The sequence below is a fragment of the Aotus nancymaae genome, unplaced genomic scaffold (genome assembly GCF_030222135.1).
Source record: "Aotus nancymaae isolate 86718 unplaced genomic scaffold, 86718_ANA_hifiasm-v0.15.2.pri h1tg000036l, whole genome shotgun sequence".
Classification (NCBI taxonomy): Eukaryota; Metazoa; Chordata; class Mammalia; order Primates; family Aotidae; genus Aotus; species Aotus nancymaae.
The window spans coordinates 29,480,507-29,499,588 of record NW_026988450.1 but is presented as its reverse complement, the minus strand read 5'-3'; the positions used below and the strand labels follow the sequence as shown (position 1 = coordinate 29,499,588).

The window sequence follows — 19,082 nt, the reverse complement described above, 5'->3', positions numbered from 1 at the left end:
TGGCTTGTAGGGTTTCTGCTGAGAGATCTGCTGTAAGTCTGATAGGTTTCCCTTTATGGGTAACCTGACCTTTCTCTCTGGCTGCCCTTAGTATTTTCTCCTTCATTTCAACCCTAATAAATCTGGCGATTATGTGCCTTGGGGTTGGTCTTCTTGAAGAATATCTTTGTGGTGTTCTCTGTATTACCTAGAGTTGAATATTACCCTGCCTTGCCAGGTTGGGAAAATTTTCCTGAATGATATCCTGAAGAGTATTTTCCAACTTGGATTCATTCTCTTCATCACATTCAGGTACACCTATCAAACGTAAATTAGGTCTTTTCACATAGTCCCATATTTCCTGGAGACTTTGCTCATTCCTTTTCATCCTTTTTTCTCCAATCTTGTCTTCTCGTTTCATTTCACTGAGCTGGTTCTCGACTTCTGATGTCCTTTCTTCTACTTGATCAATTCGACTGTTTAAACTTGTGCATGCTTCACGAAGTTCTCGTGTTGTGTTTTTCAGCTCCATCGATTCACTTATATTCCTCTCTAAATTGTCCATTCTCATTAACATTTCGTCAAACCTTTTTTCAAGGTTCTTAGTTTCTTTGCATTGGGTTAGAACAAGTTCTTTTAATTCACAGAAGTTTCTTATCACCCACGTTTTGAAACCTGCTTCTGTTATTGGAACACACTCGTAATCTATTAAGCCTTGTTCCGTTACTGATGAGGAATTGCGATCCCCTGTGGAGGGAAAGACATTCTGATTTTGAGTATTCTCTGCCTTTTTACGCTGATTTCTTCCCTTCATTATATATTTATCCGTCTGTTGTCTTTGTAATTACCGACTTTCTAACTAGGTCTCTGAGCAGACGTCCAACTTGTTGATTCCCAGTGCCAAAATCTGAGCAGTCCACTGCGCCGGCCAAAACAGCGGTGTTAAGATTGATGGTGCTTTTCTGCCCGGGAATCTCCGGACTCTGCACCAAAAACTGGCGCGCTAAGGCACCAGCAAAACCGCCGCGCCGGCCGCAAGAGTCGCCCTGGCGACACGTGGGGCTCCTCTGCTGGGAATCTCCTGGTCCTTGAGCAACAAATATTCGTCTGAAAGTGTGGCGTCCTCTCGTTCTCTGCGCTTTCACTGGGAGCTAGGAGCCCGAGCTGCTAGTGATCAGCCATCTTGGATCTCTCTCCCATATTTTTAAAAGAATGCCAACATGATTTAATCTAGTTTCATTCAGTTTAGGAACTGAAGTGCCCCCAGGTAAGGGACAGCATTCCTGAGCCTTCCTGTGCCCATGCTCCCCCCAGTCCCTGCTGTGCTTCCTCTTCTGCATTGTCTTCTTTGCTCTTAAACACATGTTTTAAAATAAAACTTTTTTTTTAAAGAGATGACACCATCATAGCTCCCTGTAGCCTCGAACTCCTGGGCTGAAGTGATCCCTTCTGCCTCAGCCTCCTGAGTAACTGGGACTACAGGTGTGCACCACGGTGTCTGGCATATTTTTTATTTTTATTTTATTGTAGAGACAAGGTTTTGCTTTGTTACCCAGGCTGGTCTTGAACCCCTGGCCTCAAGCTATCCTCCTGCCTTGGCCTCCCAGAGTTCTGGGATTATAGGTGTGAACCACCATGCCTGGCCTAAAATACTTTTTAAAACTTTTCGTTTGCTTCTTCCCTTAACTTTCCTCCACTGTCCACCACTTCTGCTTATCTGACTCCTGCCATCACTCTCACTAAAACTTCACTGCAAGATCACCAGACGCCAAGTCCCATGGCTTCTTTAGCATTTGATCTTATCTACTTTCTCTCCTCCTTTGATTCCTGTGACATTGGTCACTCAAGGTTTGCTTCTTGAGAGCAATGGAATTGGAATCCCAAGTTTTCCCACTTACTAGCTCTGTGCTGAGGGCAAGACACTTAATTTTGATGTGCCTCAGTTTTGTCCTGAGATCAGGGTAGTAAAAACTTACCCCATAAAGTTGATGCAGAGTGCATAGAAGAATGTCTGGCACACAGTAAGGGTTCCTTAGGGAAGAGTCATAATTACTGTTATCACTAAAGGTCATTTCTTGCCCTTTGAGGCTCTTGGGGCTGCATCCTCATTGTAGGTGTTCACTAACTTTTTCCCTCCCTTTCAGACGGCCTCTCTTCTCTTCAAGCTTTTCGTTGACGATGTCTGGGTTTCCCACATTTGCATCTTTGCCCCTAACTTTTTTCCTGAGGGCAGAAGTTTAATTTCTAACCTCAAGCTGACCATTTACACCAAAAGTCTCCTGAGCGTGAGTGGTGTAAACCATACCTGCCAAAACGCAGCTCATTCTCTTATGACCTGGAAGTCTGTTCTGTCTCTTCCTCAGTCCTGCCTCTCTCTTGTCACACCTCCATTAATGCTGCCACTGTCCTTTACAACTCCTGCTGTGCCATCACAGCGTTTGCTTCTCATTGCCCGTCACTGAGTCCTCCAGTTCATCTCCAGCATCTGTTGTCTTTCCATGGTGTCATGCAGTGTGTCTTTGCTCTACTGTTCCCGCTGCTGTTCCCTGTAGGGCACATGCTGTTCATATCAGTTGGTTGGGTCGCCATCACAATACCGTGGAATAGGTGGTTTGAACAGTGGACATTTATATTCTCATAATTCTGGAAGCTGAAAGTCCAAGATCAAGGTGCTGGCAGGGTAGATAGGTTCCTGGTGTGGGCTTGCTTCTTGGTTGGCAGACAGCTACCTTCTGGCTGCGTCCTCCCTGGCCTTTTCTGTGTGCGTGCGTGAGCATCCCTAGCGTCTCTTCTTACTGGGACAGCAGTCCTCTTGGACTAGGGCATCACCCTTTGATCCTGTTTAATCTTAATTACCTCCTTAAAGACCCCATCTTCAAATACAGCCATATTGAGAGTTAGGGCTTCAACACGTGAAGCTGGGGAGACACAGTTCAGCACAGAACTCCCTTGGCGCTGTTGCTGGGTAACTGTCCTGACTTCCCTTCTCCCCTCGGCAGTCCAGCTTCATACAAGGGTGAGAATAATCTTTCTGACACACGGCTTTGGCCTCTCCCTCCCATTCCTAATTACTCGACTTGGCTCCCCATGGCCCAGATGCAGCAAGAGGAAAATGACCACTGTCGGGTGCCTTTCCTCATTTCTCAGTTCCTTAGGCTCACTCCTCTGGAAATTGGAGATAACATGACTAACCCCATGTTATTGAAGGATTAAATAAATTCTAGTGAAGAATTGTTGTTTTAATCTGATGAAAACCAAGTTCCTACTCTCCAGCCTCCATTTGAGGTCCTCCATCACCAAGTGTAATCCCATGTGGTTCCAGGGCCAGCAGCCTCCTGTCACTGGGATGCAGACTCTGCATCATAGCAGGATCCCTAGGGCCCTTGGATGGGAGGGACTGGCTTATCCTTACTGCCTGGTTCTGGGCTACAGCCACAGGATGGAAAGGACAGCGCCTTGGAGGCACCTACCTGGCTTCAAACTCCAGCTCCTTTGCTTGCTAGCTCTGTGTCCAAAGACAGGTTTACATGAGCTGTCCTTGTCTTGTTTCCCTTCTGAAAAATGGGGAGAGACAGAGGTCTACCTCACAGAGGTTTTGAGGATTAGCTGAGAAGTTTTGTAAGTAACAGAGCGTCTACACTTGTGATTTTAAATTGAATTTCATATTTAAAACCAAGCACTTTTTATTTGGAGTCAAGGTTTGTTTATTGCGGCACAGTGTAGGGAGTGAAGGTTGTGGGTGTTCATTAACCTCTCATCCTCTCTTCCCTCTCACCCTGTGGGACAGGGCCCCCCTGGTCCCCCTCTGAGAAGATGTGACTAGCAAGGGATGTGATAGGAGACTTCTTTTCTGCTTCAGTGTAAGGTGGAGAGAGCCCTTCCAGCTCTCAGAAGGGGCCGGGAGCTGGGATGTGCCTGTCTGTGGCTGGGGCCCAGTCCCGTTAGGCCCTAGCCCCGTGATTGCTGTGAGAGGTGGTTACTCCCTTTCTTCCCAGCTCCCTCAGGGCTGGTGAATGTAAGGCAGAGGAGTTCTTGGGTTTTTTTTTTTAGCCCTTTTCAAATTTACAGAAGGATTGCAAGAATAAGAATAGTACAAGGAATACCTGCTCCTGCATAGTTTGCTGAAGGTAACAGCTTCTAGCTCCATCCATGTCCCTGGAAAGGACATGATCATGTACCTTTTTATGGCATATATGTGACAATAACGCATACTGGGGCCTGTTTGAGGGGTGCAGGGGAGGGAGAGCATCAGGAAGAATAGCTTATGAATGCTGGGCTTAAGACCTAGGTGATGGGTGATCTGTGCTGCAAACCACCATGGCACGCGTTTACCTATGTAACAAACCTGCACATCCTGCACATGGACCCTGGAACTTAAAAGTTGATGGGGGAAAAAAAAAAGGAAGAGCTGCATTCTCTACTCAGAGTCACTGTTAACATTTAACCCCAGCCGGCTGACCAGTCTCTCTGTATGTGGATGTCTGTAAACATGCGTAGTCTTATTTTCTGAGCAATTTGAGAGGAAGTTGCATACCTCGTGGCCCCTGCCCCTAAATACTTGTTTGTGTTGCCAGAGAAAAGCAGTATTCTCAGCACAGTTGTCAACATCAGTAAATTTGATTTTGTTTTTTGAGACAGAGTCTCTTGTCGCCCAGGCTATGGTTCAGTGGTGCGAACTCAGCTCACTGCAACCTCTGTCTTCTGGGTTCAAGCAATTCTTGTGCCTCAGCCTCCTGAGAGTAGCTGAGACTACAGGCATGTGCCACCACAGCCAGGTAATTTTTGTATTTTTAGTAGAGATGGTGTTTCACCATTTTGGCCAGGCTAGTCTCGAATTCTTGACCTCAGGTGATCTGCCTGCCTTGGCCTCCCAAAGTGCTGGGATTACAGGTTTGAGCCACCAGGCCTGACCAGTAAATTTGAAATTGATACAAGACTTTTATCTGACCTGAGGTAATATTCCAGTTTTTTCAATGGACCGTGTAATGTTCTTTATAGAATTTTCTTTTTCCTTTCAGTAAGGACCCAGTTTACCATCAGGTATGATCTTTAGTAGTTATATCTTTTCAGTGTTATTTAATGTAAATTATTTTCACAGCCTTTGTCTTTTATGACATGTTTTTGAAGAATGCAGCCTCTCCTCTTTTAAAAACTAGAAGTGTCCTTGTTTTGGACTTGTCCGATGTTCCCTCATGATTATATTCGGGTTCTGCATTCCAAGCCTGAACCTTACATTACCAGGTATTCAGAGTGTCAGGGTTTGAAGATGCACGTCCATCTCCCTCTCACTGGGGGATGGCCATCTCTATCCTCCAGTCAGCGGGGGGGCTTTTCTCCATTGTACTGTTACTATACTTGATCTTAGCCAAAAGGCTAAGAAGCGGTCTCCACTGTATTGCTAACTATGTTTTTTCTTCTGGCAGCTAGTTAATCTGTGGAGAGGCACTCTAAACGTCATATAAATATCATCTTCTTTCTCAAAATTTCTCCCTAGCTTTAGCGTCCGTTGATGATTTTTGTCTGAATCTTTACAAGGATGGTCAGGTGGCATTCTTCGGTAGTTCTTCCTTCTGTGTATTTATTACTTTCGTGGACTCTTGGATTCCTGTTTTTCTAGTGGTTTATAATGCTGGACTGTCCCTAATTTTTTTGGTGGCCTGATTGTCCCATATTTGGCTAGTTGGAGCCCCTTCGAGCCAGCTGCTGTGTCACCGGGACACGCCTAGATTCCCCAAGTATCTGTGGCCTGCTTCTCCTGGTCGACAGCCACTCTGTCTCCCTTTGACATGTCCTCCAAATAAATATCGTATGTCTCATAGCTTTTAAATCAGACTGTCCTTTATATGTCTTTCAAGTTTGTGGAGAATTTGCACTGACATATTTGAGTGATGTATTAATAGGCAAACAGAAACTTAATTTTCTTTACAGTCATTTGTACCTACTACCCTCCATTTGCAATGACATGAGTTGTCTCAGGGGTTATTATTGCCCTGCAGTACGCACTTTACTGGCTTCATCGAGTTGACCCCTGTGCTGCCCTTGGGCTCCCTCTGCTGGCGTTGTAGTGCATGAGCACTTTTCTGGGGTAGTGGCGTGAATTTCTCCTTGTGCCCATTTTCTTTCTTTTGGTTTGTTGGTTTCTCTCTCATAAATTATTAAACAAACATGGACCGTACAATACAGCCTGCTTTCAAACCTGATTTGCTTGCTGACTGCATCAAGAATATCTTTCCATATAAAATACATAAATATTTGTATATAATCATGTCACTGTTTCCATGTTTTTCTATTACATGAATGTTCTTTTTAGCATTTAAATAATCCATTTTTAGTAGGCATTTGTATCGCTTTTTTCCATTTCAGGTAGCATCTAAAGTGAACGTCCCTTGCATGTATACCATTCATAGGTGACTTGCTAAGTAGAGCTTGCTAAATGGGTAGGAACTTACAGGAAAAGGGGAGACTCTAGTTTGAGAAAATTGTCTAGGCTAAGTTGAGGATGTGTTCAACAAACAGGAAAGTCAAGTTTGGCTAAAACATGGTTGAGTAATAGGGGAAATATGGTCAGAAAGTAGGTATGTTAGACTCTTTCTGTTGAAATGATGAAATCCATCTCCAACCATAAGTGAACAAAATTGTGTTTGTTTAATACCAGGAAGCCCAGGGTAGCTGGAGGCAGGGGCTTAGATCCTACTGCCCCATCCCTTACCTGTCTGTTTCTCCTTCTGTCCCTTCCCAGTCTCAGCACTTGGTCTCTTGCTTGTTGGCATGGGGAGGGAAGGAGCTGCCAGCCCCTCCAAACTGGCACCCAACAGCTTAGGTTACAGAGAGAGTCATTTTCTTCCATTACTCACAGAGTAAACATCAGGGAAGGCCACTGATTGGTGCTGTCTGGGTCAGATGTCTATCCTTAGGCCAGTCCCTGTGAACAAGGGGATGGGGTGTCTGCATGGATTGGATCTGAAGTACAGGCCCATGCCTAGGGCCAGGGAACAGGTGGGAACTATGGACCTCTCTCCCTCAAGAACCCCAGGGAGCAGGTGAGGTGAAATTTCTCTAGGGAAAGAGGGGTGAAGTCAACAAGGCAGCATATGTCTACTATACCGATGTGGAGCCTGGTCCCTCCCAGAACCCTCCACGTGGGTCTAACGTAGGGTGTGGATGATGACAGTAGAAACAAGGGAAAGGTTGGAAGACTGTGGTAGGGGTTGGTAGACAGCTCCCGGTGCTGTCTCTGTGCCGAGTGAGAGTGCTTGGATGTGACTCCTTTGAAGTCAGGCCTGGGAGACTCAGGACACCTAATCTAGAGGTAAGAAGATCGTGAGGAAAGCCAGTGAGTTCAGTCTTGTGCTGCTGACTTTGAAGTACTTTTGGAATATCCATGTGGAATTATCCACAGGACAGGACCAGACCAGATCTTATCTGGTTCTTCCCCAGGCCAGCTAGTCCACAGCAGGAAATAAAAAGAGTTGCCCTGATACCAAGGTGTGTTAGTCCATTCTCATGCTACTGTGAGGAAATACCTGAGACTGGGTAATTTATAAAGAAAAATGGTTTAATTGACTCAGTTCCATATGGCTGGTGAGGCCTCAGGAAACTTACAATTGTGGCAGAAGGCACCTCTTCGCAGGAGAGAGAATGAGTGACCAGAGAAGGGAGAAGCTCCTTATAAAACCATTAGATCTTCTTATAAAACTATCAGAGAACTATCTCATTCACTATGAGAACAGCATGAGGGAACTGCCCCCACGATCAGTTACCTCTACCTGGTCCTGCCCTTGACATGTGGGGATTATTAGAATTTAAAGTGAGATTTGGGTGGGGACACAGCCAAATCCTATCACGAGGCTTTCTCTTCCTTGTTGGGCTTGCCCCGCAGCCTCTGAGTCTGCCCTCTTTTAGCCTCTTTCTGCCTGCAGTGCATCCTTACACCATTTCTAGAGTCATCCTTATAAAACATGTACTCTGGATGACTCACAGATCTTTAGTTGTTTTTTTTTGCACAGTGTCTCAAGTATAAAATTCATCAAAGTCTTTAATGGCCTGCCCCCAAGCTACATTTCCATTTGGTATTTCTTTCAGTTCCCTTCTACTTTGTATTTGGCTGTTGAGTCAACTGAATTTTTGCCATTCCGTTAACCCGTCCCGTGCTTTTCCCGCCTCTAGATTTCACTTTTCTTACAGGCTAGAGTGTCTTGACTGGGATCTCACTGGAGATAATGAGAACAAAAACTGGTTCAAAGAGCCGGGATGTTGCATAAAAGTCCCGAGAGTGTATTGAAGCAGGTAAAATAAAAATTTTAGGCAATTACTTAAATTTGAAATGCTCACATTTATTAAGACATATGACATCTACATGAGCCATCATTTTGTTGTTGTTGTTGTTGTTGTTTTGAAATGGAGTCTCTCTCTGTCACCCAGGCTGGAGTGCAGTGGCATGATCTTGGCTCACTGCAACCTCTGCCTCCCAGGTTCAAGCAGTTCTCCTGCCTCAGCCTAAGCCTCCTGAATAGCTGGGACTAAGGCACCCACCACCATGTCCGGCTGATTTTTTTTTTATTTTTAAGTAGAGACGGGGTTTCACCATGTTGGCCAGGCTGGTCTCAAACTCCTGACCTCATGATCTGCCCTTCTTGGCCTCTCAAAGTGCTGGGATTACAGGCACCACCGTGCCTGGCCCATTTGTTTTTTAAAATTCCACCTTGATTAGGAGCCAAACCTTCAGGGCAGGTATCCGGTAGAGTGCCCTGGAGAGGCACAGACCCCTGCAAGTGGCACTTCACACACTGTGTGCTGCTGCTGGGAGAAGAGGAGGACAAAGACTGGGGGGATTCTAAGAAGAGGTGGCATTTCTGCCTCTGTGTTGAAGGATGAATAACTTTGACAGGCTGGAAAAAGCTGGCATTTCAGGTAGAGCATGGAGCATGGATGTAAATACCAAAGGTCAAGGACATGGACTTGAGAGATGGTAAGGATGGAGGTGACTGTGGCTTGCATTCTATCTGTGTCACTATTAATTACCTTCTAATGCCTTTGGCTCTAAGTGGAAGAACAAGTAAAGTAATGGAGAAATGCTTTTTCTACTAGTATGTGACCAAATGCAGAGTTATGGAGAGGGCCAGGCACCTCATGAACCACACTCTTTCTAGTCCAGGGAAATAGCTCCCATGCCTTTCCTGTCCCAGTAAGATGCTGTGGATCTCAAGAAGCTAGACAATTCATTCTTTCAGATCATTAAAAAAAAGAAACCATTTATTTTATTTCTAAATATAGAATGAAACATTTATAGTTGCCCAAATTTTGGTATCTTTTAGGAGAAAAATACAGATTTTTTTTTTTATTTAAAAAAAAAAAAAAAAGATAAAGATCTACCATAGGCCAGGCACGGTGGCTCACACGTATAATCCCAGCACTTTGGGAGTCTGAGGCGGGCGGATCATCGGAGGTCAGGAGTTCAAGACTAGCCTGGCCAACATGGTGAAACACCATCTCTACTAAAAATACAAAAATTAGCCAGGTGTAGTGGGTGGCAGGTGCCTGTAATCCCAGCTACTTGGGAGGCTGAGGCAGGAGAATTGCTTGAACCCAGAAGGCAGAGGTTGCAGTGAGCCGAGATTGTGCCATTGCACTCCATCCTGGGCCACAAGAGCAAAACTCCGTCTTGGAAAAAAAAAAAAAAGACCTACCATAAATAGAGTACAACATGAGACTAACAAATATATCAAATAAAAAAATCATCCAACATATATTTTGTATGTAAAAAAAAAAATCTCAAGTTAAGAGGAATACAGACCATCTCGGTGCATATGTATTTTATATGCTAAACATATACTGATTTTTTTTAATGCTTAAAATATATTAGGTTTCATACTTGCTTCCAATCCAAGCAGTATATCTGAGCTCTTTTTTTAGATTTGAAAAAGTAGAAAACTGCCTTTTTTTTGTTACGCAGTAACAGACCATTGTCCACCTGAAGGCAGGTCACCTTTATTTTTACTTTTACCTTCTTAATATTAGAACCAGCAGGAGCTGCAGTTGCTGTTGCCTGAGCCAAGGCCATAGCATAGAAAAGTTCTGCAAGATACTGTGCTAAAGGAAATACATTTGGTGACTTGGTTTTGTTTTACAAGCTGACCGTGGCCCAGTCCTTCTATAGGGTGGGCACGCAGGTTTATTGCAGCTCTGCTGAGCCATGGCCTTAGACAAACAAAGAAGGCGTGGGAATACCCGGGAGCTTTCCATTCAAAGTGGATTCCTCTCCTTCCAGTGCATGTAACTGAAGCACCATCTTTCTAATAAAAAAAGGATAAAAGAAAAGTCAGTCTGAAGTTTTTGTTACACTCTCAGCCAGATTCCACATTAGATAAAGTAATCATGGAAATACAGCTTTATTTTTATACCAAGTTGTGCTTAGAAAGCTGATTGCTAAACCAGGAAGCTTGGCTTTGAGAATTTTACTGTAATCCAGGGTGGAAAAAAAAGTATCACCCAGATGGCATTTGTGGGAGATTACTGACTGGTAATCCCTCCTTGTCCTAGAAGATTAAGTCTGCCCTGGTGTAGTCATGGTCAGATGATTTTTTTTTTTTTTTCAAAATAAATTGTAGTTTCTTGTTGTATGTCAGTCGATGCCTGATGTTTGCCTGAACTGTTTGTACATCTGGGCCTTACTGCAGAACCCTGCCCTCCTTTGTTGACTGAGGCAAGCTCCCTCCCTGCCCAGGGTTTTCATTGTTGATCAAAATTAACACCAGGTGGTGAATAGAGCCCCTCCTAAGGTTGCTCAGGATAAATCATTTATTAAATAGGTCTGCTCGTCAGGAGGGCGTGAAGGCGCCCAGAAGGAAATGCTGCACCTGGGCCTGGGAGCCAGGGCTTCTAAGTCCTGGGGTTGATACAAAGGGAATATGGCCAAAGCGGCACTCAACTGAAGGATGATATCAGGCGATTAGAAAGCCATGCGTTCTGCATTTGTCTGGAATGGATTGTAGAGAAATGGACTTATATGAGGACTACCAGTCCCCGTTTGATTTTGACGCAGGAGTGAACAAAAGCTATCTCTACTTGTCTCCTAGTGGAAATTCATCTCCACCTGGATCACCTACTCTTCAGAAATTTGGTAACTACTCATTTTGTAAACTTAAGTTTGCTTGGAATAAAACCTAGACATAACTTGGGGTTTGCCTGGCTTTAAAATTATTCGTGTAAAGATGTCTAGGGTGGTGTTGGGTTGCAAGTAGCAGACAAGCTATTCTAGAAGATTCAAAGCACAAAGATAGATGGCTCGTTAAGTATTTAGAATATGTGTATACTTAGGAGTTAGATTTTAAAGTTAGTACTATTACTTTAAAGTTAGTACTTTAAAGTTAGTACTTTAAAGTTTAATAGTACTTTAAAGTTAGTACACGATCAGTGACTTTTCCATTGATAGATATTCCAAGCTTACTTTCAGTTTGTTGAGCTGGTGAATAACAAAAAAGGAAGAAGCTGAAGTCTTTGGTTTCTAGGTGCTTAGGTAATTTGCGACAACTTTCCTGATTTTTCTCTGCAGTAAAATGAGGATTAAGCACTGACTCAGTTCAAGGTCTTGCTAATGACTGTCCTGGGTTTTGTTATGGAGTATTGGAATATTGAGAGCAACTTACAGAAATAGCTAGGCATGAGTTTTTTTTGTTTTTTTTTTTAAAGAAAAACTAGGAATTGCTGTACCTTTAGAAGCAGGAGTTGCTGTACCTTTAGAAGCAGTTATTCCTTCCTATCTGCCAGTATGAGATTGCTTGAAGGCCAGGAGCACCGTCAGGGAGGCTCTTCCTTAATGGGCACGAGGCAGCAAAAAGCCAGAGGCAGCTTAGCCATCGGCCCCACTGGTCCCCCATTTCATAGCCAATGCTGGGAACTGGTTAAATTACCCTCTGTGTAATTTGCCATAAATAAGCAACCAGGTTTTCCCAGAAGAAGTTAATTTTTTCCTTATTAATGAAGAACAGGTCCCATTTTGTTCTTTTTAAGCTGAAAAAATAGGTAACTTAGGGAAAAAAACATGCTAAAGGTGACAGCATGAAACTTAGTTTTTAGGTATTTTAGGTTTGTGTATTTGCCAACAGTAGGGAGTGTGTGAAGCATCCTTCTTCTCTTGGATGTACACGGTAGCCACCTTTCTCCAAAAGTAGCTGGGATTTCCAGGAAGGGGAAAATGTCGAATATAACAGAGAGGGGCTAGAGCTGGTCTGTAGAAGTTACGGGCAGGAGGCAGAGGCAGCAGCTTGGTATCTGCTGAGGGAGTCTGATTGCCAGGAGACTTTCTCATGTGCTGACCTTGCCTTGCCCAAGTGCCCCCACCTCGGACCTCTGTAATAAAGGGGCCTGGCTCCCCCTTTGCCCAGCCCCCTTCTAACTTATGTATCTTATGTATAAGTTAATAGGGGGATACACAGAATGGGGAAGTTACAGCCCAATAATGGACCAAAGCCCAGGTGACTTGCAGAGGAGGCAGGGAACCTTTGAGAAACTGGGGCTGTGGTTTTGTGACTTCACGTGGACCTTGATCGGTGTGCAAGCATCTAGACTCCCAGGAAGATTGACGCTGCTTGTTTATTTTAGTTCCCCTCTACTCTTCTTGTCTCTTTGTTTCACCTTCTTCCATTTTCCCAGTTACTGTCATGGCTGCCTTGGGATGTTTTCTGCCTAAACCAGGGCAGTGGTAGGGTTGGGTGAACCTCTAGGCAAATTTTGAAAGATTGTCTTCACAATTCCTATTAGCTTTTCAAAGGAGCCTGGGGTTGTGAGATTTAACAAATTACTAAAAAGCGAATGAATAACAGCAATGAGAAACTTATGTAGCTAGGTTTAGTAGTTTGCATTAATTGAAAGAAAGGAAGGTGAACAAGCATTAAAACAATCAGAAACTACCCTCAGCAGTCATCTGTAAGAACACAGTGATTCTAAAATGGCCAAATAAAATGGGGTCCTGGAAGAGGGATTACTCCTCTGTGCCCGTGACCCCTCAGGTCATAAGAAGCATGCACACCTGTCTGAACATGAAACATGGTTGGTTGATGGAATAAATCCTCCGTCCTCCGTGTGTTTGGACTCTTTGTATTTCTATGCAGAAGCTCTTAGGACCAATACATTATCAATCCATTAAAAGTTCTTGTGACTTTTGGACACTGTGTATTTTCTTAACTGGCAGGCAGGTAATACAGATAAAAAGGACTGGTATGAAAAGGGATCCTACTCAGAGAGTTTGGGAATACTGATCTGAAAAGAATGAGTTCTCTGATATTTATCCAAAATGCCATCATGGAGCAAATGGGGAGGTAATGAGATTTAGTCAATAGTCAGGATGTTCCTAAGAAGTAATTGAAGTGAAGGTTAGGATGAGGACAGTGGCTGGAACAAAATGAGGCCTTTTGTTAGGGAGTTTTAAACTCCTTTGACACAATCAACCCATGTTCAGAAATGCCTCATACCTCTTTACTTGCAATCCTTATAAATGCAGTATCTATCAATAACTGAAGCAAAATTTTATGAACCAGAACTTCTCCTTGCTGTGTGTGATGTACTCTGATACTTTATACTATTTTATGCCATTTCTTCATTTTAAAGTGCTCATCTGGTTCTGCTAACTGGATTTTACAACCCATAGTTTGAAAACACCGATTCATAATAGTTTTAGAATCTGGAACATAAGCTCTGTTTGTCTTTTTTTGTTCACTGCTGTTTCTCCAAGCACCAAAAAAAGTGCTCGATATTATGGCTCGAAAACTGCTTGTTGAATGGATGAATGAATGAATGAATGAATGACACTGCTAAGGACTAGTTCACACTCCAGTTGATTTTACAGATGTCAACATTGAGGCTGAGAGATGCACATGATGTTCTCACTTCACAGTGTTTAGTTAGGCTAAGCTAGGACTAGAACTCATCTGTTAATTCTTAAGCTAGTGGTTTGGTTCTTAGTTTTGTTTTTTTAGACTACCACATCTCAGCCTCTCTGGTAATGGATATTCTAGAACAGATTAACCATTCAAGGCTTAAGTTCTCCTTTGGTCAAGCATTTTACTGTGGGGGTAATTTGTTGATACTCTGTGTGCCACTTGGATCTCAACATTCTGTTCCGTCTTTGGGGTTGAACATTATCAGCGCCGGGGTCTCAGAGCTGCGGTCTTTTGTTGCATTACTCTTCCATCCTGAGAACACAAGTAAGGATAATTTCCCAAATGTTATTTACACAGCATCTATCTTCCCCTTAAGAATTTTCTTTTTTAAAAAAAACTTTTGGCTGGTCGTGGTGGCTCATCCTAGAGCACTTTGGCAGGCTTAGGCAGACAGATCACTTGAGCTCAGGCATTTGTGACCAGTCTTGGCATCAAGGTGAAATCTCATCTCTACCAAAAATACAAAAATTAGCCAGGCATGGTGGCACAGGTCTGAGGTCCCAGCTACTTGGGAGGCTGAGGCAGGAGGATCACTTGAGCCCAGGAGAGGATTTCAATGAGCTGAGATCACATCACTGCACTCCAGCCTGAGTGACAGAACAAGACTCCATCTCAAAACAAACAAACAACCCTTTTATTTTAGGTTCAGGGGTACATGTACAGGTTTCTTATCTAGGTAAGCATGTGTCACAGGAGTTTGATGTACAGATTGTTTCATCACCCAGATACTAAGCCTGGTACCCAGTAGTGATTTTTTTTTTTTTTTTTTGGCTCTTCTTCCTCCTCCCACCCTCCACCCTCTGGTAGGCCCCAGTGTCATTTGTTCCCCTCTTTGTGTCCATGTGTTCTAATCATTTTGTTCCCACTTGTAAGTGAAAAGGTGCCCTATTTGGTTTTCTGTTCCTGTGTTAGTTTGCTAAGGATAATGGCCTCCAGCTCAATCCATGTTCTTGCAAGGGATATGATCTTGTTCTTTTTCATGGGTGCGTAGTAGTCCATGCTATATATGTACCACATTTTATCCAGTCTATCATTGATGGGCATTTAGATTGATTCCATGTCTTTGCTATTGTGAATAGTGCTTCAATGAACTTATGCGTGCATGTGTCTTTGTGATAGGACAGTTTATATTCTTTTGGGTGTATATTCAGTAATGGGATTGCTAGGGAGAATCTTCTAACCTCCCAGAAGATGCAGCCTTGGCTTATGGCACTTTTGGTTACTTCTAGTGACTTAAGGAAATATGAGCAATGGAAAAATCTGACATTTTAGTTTAACGCTGTCATATTTGAAACTCTAGAAAGACTGAAAAGTCAAACTGAAATTCCTTAGCTTATAGTTCTTCTTTTCATTCTGTTTTACCCTTTTTGATTTTTACTCTGTGTCATTCTCACTTCTTTTTAGGGAAGTGGTTACCACTTCTTAAAAGTTTTTCATGATTGCAAAGGTCTTAAATAGCAAACATGGCTATGGTTTACAAAATAAAAACTGGAGCTGAATCGAAGAGATGTAGAATTTCCTTATTGCTAGAGAGGAAATTTAAGGATGGAAGAGACTTCCTCTCTGGGGATTCTTGAAATTTCTCCACAGCTGACCTTTGTCACTCTTTTCTGGAATGTCCCAATTACTCGTTTTATACTTAATTTTGGGGCAGGGGAGCAGAGCAGTGGGGAGAGGAGATGGCTCTGAAGTAATTGACTGAAGATTTTTTCCTTTTTCTAAAAAAAAAAAGATGAAAGAGATTTAAGGGTCTATTTAAAAATACCTGGAAGTAGCAAGTTAAGCATTTGAAAATACTAGTATTTTACCTGGAGGATCGTTTCTTCTCTGTCCACTCTTTCTATGAAGTGAAGCTTTGGGAGGTGGCCTTCTGACTTGGTGAGGACCTTGACCACTCACTGTTCAGGGTCCCGCTTTCAGAGCTGAGTCCAGGAGCACTTTGCACCCACGGTGGCTCCCAAGCGCTCCTTTCCCTTTCCTAGTGCAACCCCGCTCCTCCTGGTCTGTTTCCTTTTCTCTCTAATAACCCAGACATTGGCCCATTACGCTTGTGAGGAGCTTGGGTCTTCCCTTAAATGAAGTGGATCAAGTTTTCTCAGCTTTTTTCTTCCCTGCTACCTTGACTACAATTACTCAACTCATTTTTTCCCCTAAGGTTTTACCGTTCTCGCCATGGGCACACATGGGAAAATTTCAGCCTACGAATCGAAAGTTATGGCCTGAGCTGCTGCAACCCTGTCTTCTGAAGGCACTCGGTGGCAGACAGCAGGTACTGGCTGTCGCGTCCTCTTAGGCACTCCCTTGCCTTAAGTCAGTTTTGCCCCATTGTGGGCATTTGACCATGTTTGGAGATGCTCTTTCGGTTGTCACAACTGGGTGTGGGTGTGGGGCTGCCGCTGCTATCTAGTGAGTGGGCCTGAGATGCTGCACAGGAAGGTGCCCGGGACAGTCCCCGCTGTAGTCATCCACCGCATGATGACCGTGGTGCCATGCCTGAGAAGCACTGCCCTAACTGGATCTCCCGAAGACAACCACTGTGGGATGGGGACTTGCAAATATTCCTCCCACTTCTGGGATTTTATTACATCCAGAAACAACAAGGCACAGAGAGTGGGAGCCCCAGGCACAGATTTATATGGGGAGAAAACATCTTGTGATCTTTTTGGATTTTACCACTAAAGGTACTTTGAATGATAGGTTTAAAATCTCTTTTTATGCCTCTGGGTTTAAAAAGGGGGGATGCATATTCCCTCTTGTTTGTGCTTAAGTAAAACAGTCACAGAGACTGAAGTTTCTTACTGCAACTCAGGTCTTAAAAGTTATTGTTACCGCTTTGAAGACTTGTGTAGGAGAGGTGTGTGCAGCTTTATTTTCCAGAGACACTTCCAGGGCTCAGATATATGTTAACAGATTCTTTCTTGGGTAGGCAGTGTTAACGTGCAGGCTAAGTAGCAGATATCTTAGACTCCATTTTGGCATCTTTTTCCCTGCTAGTTGAATTTTTTTTGGGGGGGCAGCTGACATATTATTTCTGTGATATCATTTGTGTCCTGCCTGTATAACCATGGTACATTTGACTGCACAGTCTTTTCCTGTAATATGAAGGTAGGTGACCTGCCCCCAAAAGTGACAATCTTTGGACAGATTGCATATGAAATGGAAGTTGTATTTCTTTAGGAAAGTGACATTTCACGTCTGCTTTAAATAGAAAAACCTTTGTAGGTAAAAACAGCAAAGTGAGAATGCAATATGTAAAATAAAAAGCCAAAGATCAGAGGAGAGAGAGTGAAGGGAGACTGGGTTCTTATCTTTCCCTCTAACTCGACTGTCTGCCATACTATAATCCATTTATTCGGAGTGTTGACAAGAATCTGCTGTGTGCTGGACACTGTGCATCAGAAACCATGCTGGGGCTAAAGGATTGGAGCATGAAGCCTGAGGATTGCCCAGCTGCAGGCTGTGTTCTTTACAGTAGACAGGACTGGAGGTTCTTACACTCAGACCCAAGGCCTGTTTCACAGCCTAGGTCACAGGGTCCAGGGGAAATCCTCTAAGAACAGAAGACACTTAAAATTGATTTATTGAATCAATGTGAGTGGGACTTGGAAATAGGGAGGGGGTTTCAGGCAGAGAAAATAATATGTAAAAAGACACAAAAAAAGAATGTGTTTTAGAGATAGCAGATATGATTGTACAACATTTTGAATATAATTGATGTCACCAAATCAGGCTCTTAAAAATCGACCAAAAAGTATGGGAGGTACATTTAAACTTTTTTTTTGAGTTAATACATTTCTCTCTCTCTTTCTTTCTCTTTCTTTCTCTCTGTCTCTTTTTTTCTCTCTCTCCACCCCCCACCCCTCCCACCACCCTTTCCTTCTTTCGACAGAGTCTTTCTCTATTGCTCAGGCTGGAGTGCAGTGGCTCAATCTCTGCTCATGGCAGCCTCCACCTCCTGGGTTCAAGTGATTCTCGTGCCTCAGCCTCCCGAGTAGATGGGATTACAGGTGTGCGCCACCATATCCAGCCAATTTTTGTATTTTTAATAGAGTCGGGGTTTCACCATGTTGGCCAGGCTGGTCTCGAACTGCTGGCCTCAAGTGATCCACCTGCCTTGGCCTCCCAAAGTGCAGAGATTACAGGTGTGAGCCACCATGCCCAGCCAAGTTAATACATTTCTTGGGAGGGCGGTGGGGGGAAAGCATATCTTTCTGGAGGAACTGCAGGTTGGGAGGTATAGTGGGAGTGTTGGGCTGGTCAGGGCAGTCGCAGGAGATGGGACAGGTGGTGGGGAGTGGGGCCAGATTGTCCAGAGAAGGAGCTTTAATAGAAGCTGGGAAGCCATCAAAGGACCTAAGGCATGGGAGTGGCATTTTCAGATATGCATTCTAGAAAGCTCCTTGTTGGGGTGGGTTGAGGAATATTTGGAGGTATCATAGACTGGCAAGGAGCTTAGGGGCAGGAATCTAAGCAACACATAGTGACAGCCCAAACTAAGCAAGAGGGCAGGATTGGAGGCAAGGAGTGAAGTGGATGTCCTGAGAGTGAGATGGAACCATGAACTCTCAGAGAGGTAGGAAGAGAAAAGCCAGGAGGGAGGAGAGGAATGGAGATTTCAGACTGAAGTTCAATGTCAGATGGCCTTGGCAATGCCAGATGAGGGTAATGGCCCAGAACCATCCTTAATAGAAGGGAAGTGGAAGGGGCAGTGAGGAAGTGAGACCTGAGAGCCAAGCCTCAGGGAAGACGAGAGGGGAGATAAGCAATTACCAGGACAAGTTGTAGGGCATGGAACCTGGGGGATACAGCAAATTATTAGGTGTACCCATTGTTTACAGGTAAGGGGCTTGGGGCTTTTGAAGATAAATGTGGTTAAAGAAGATCAACAAGCTAGTAAATGGCTGAATCAGTGTTTATGCCCCTTTCCATCTGAATTATTCTCCTGGGGCTGCAGTAGCCATTCTGAGTGGCTTATCACGGAGTTCTGGAGGTTAGAAGTCTAAACCCCCTCGCTCCCTCTGACACCTGCAGGGCAATGAATCCTGCTGCCTCCTCGATTCTTTCTGGTGGTTGCTTGCAGACCTTGGTGCTCCTTGTTCTGTAGTGACATCACCCCAATCTCTGTGTGTTCTCTGTGCTTTCCGCTGTATATCTTCACATGCTTTC

General features: G+C 43.8%; 1 protein-coding gene across 9 annotated transcripts in view; it reads left to right on the top strand.

Moving 5' to 3' along the window:
• Positions 1 to 19,082, top strand: part of TPD52 (tumor protein D52) — a 296,902-nt gene that overhangs the window by 133,113 nt on the left and 144,707 nt on the right. For 2 of the 9 annotated variants that reach the window (XM_012450940.2, XM_012450939.2), the window contains exon 1: positions 10,621 to 11,098. The exons of 6 other annotated variants lie outside the window; for them this stretch is intronic. In XM_012450940.2, the coding sequence (XP_012306363.1) occupies positions 10,960 to 11,098 (139 nt within the window). In that variant the 5' untranslated portion in view covers positions 10,621 to 10,959. Of the gene's footprint in view, positions 1 to 10,620; positions 11,099 to 19,082 lie in introns of those variants that run through there. One more of the 9 variants, XM_012450942.2, reaches the window with a different exon arrangement.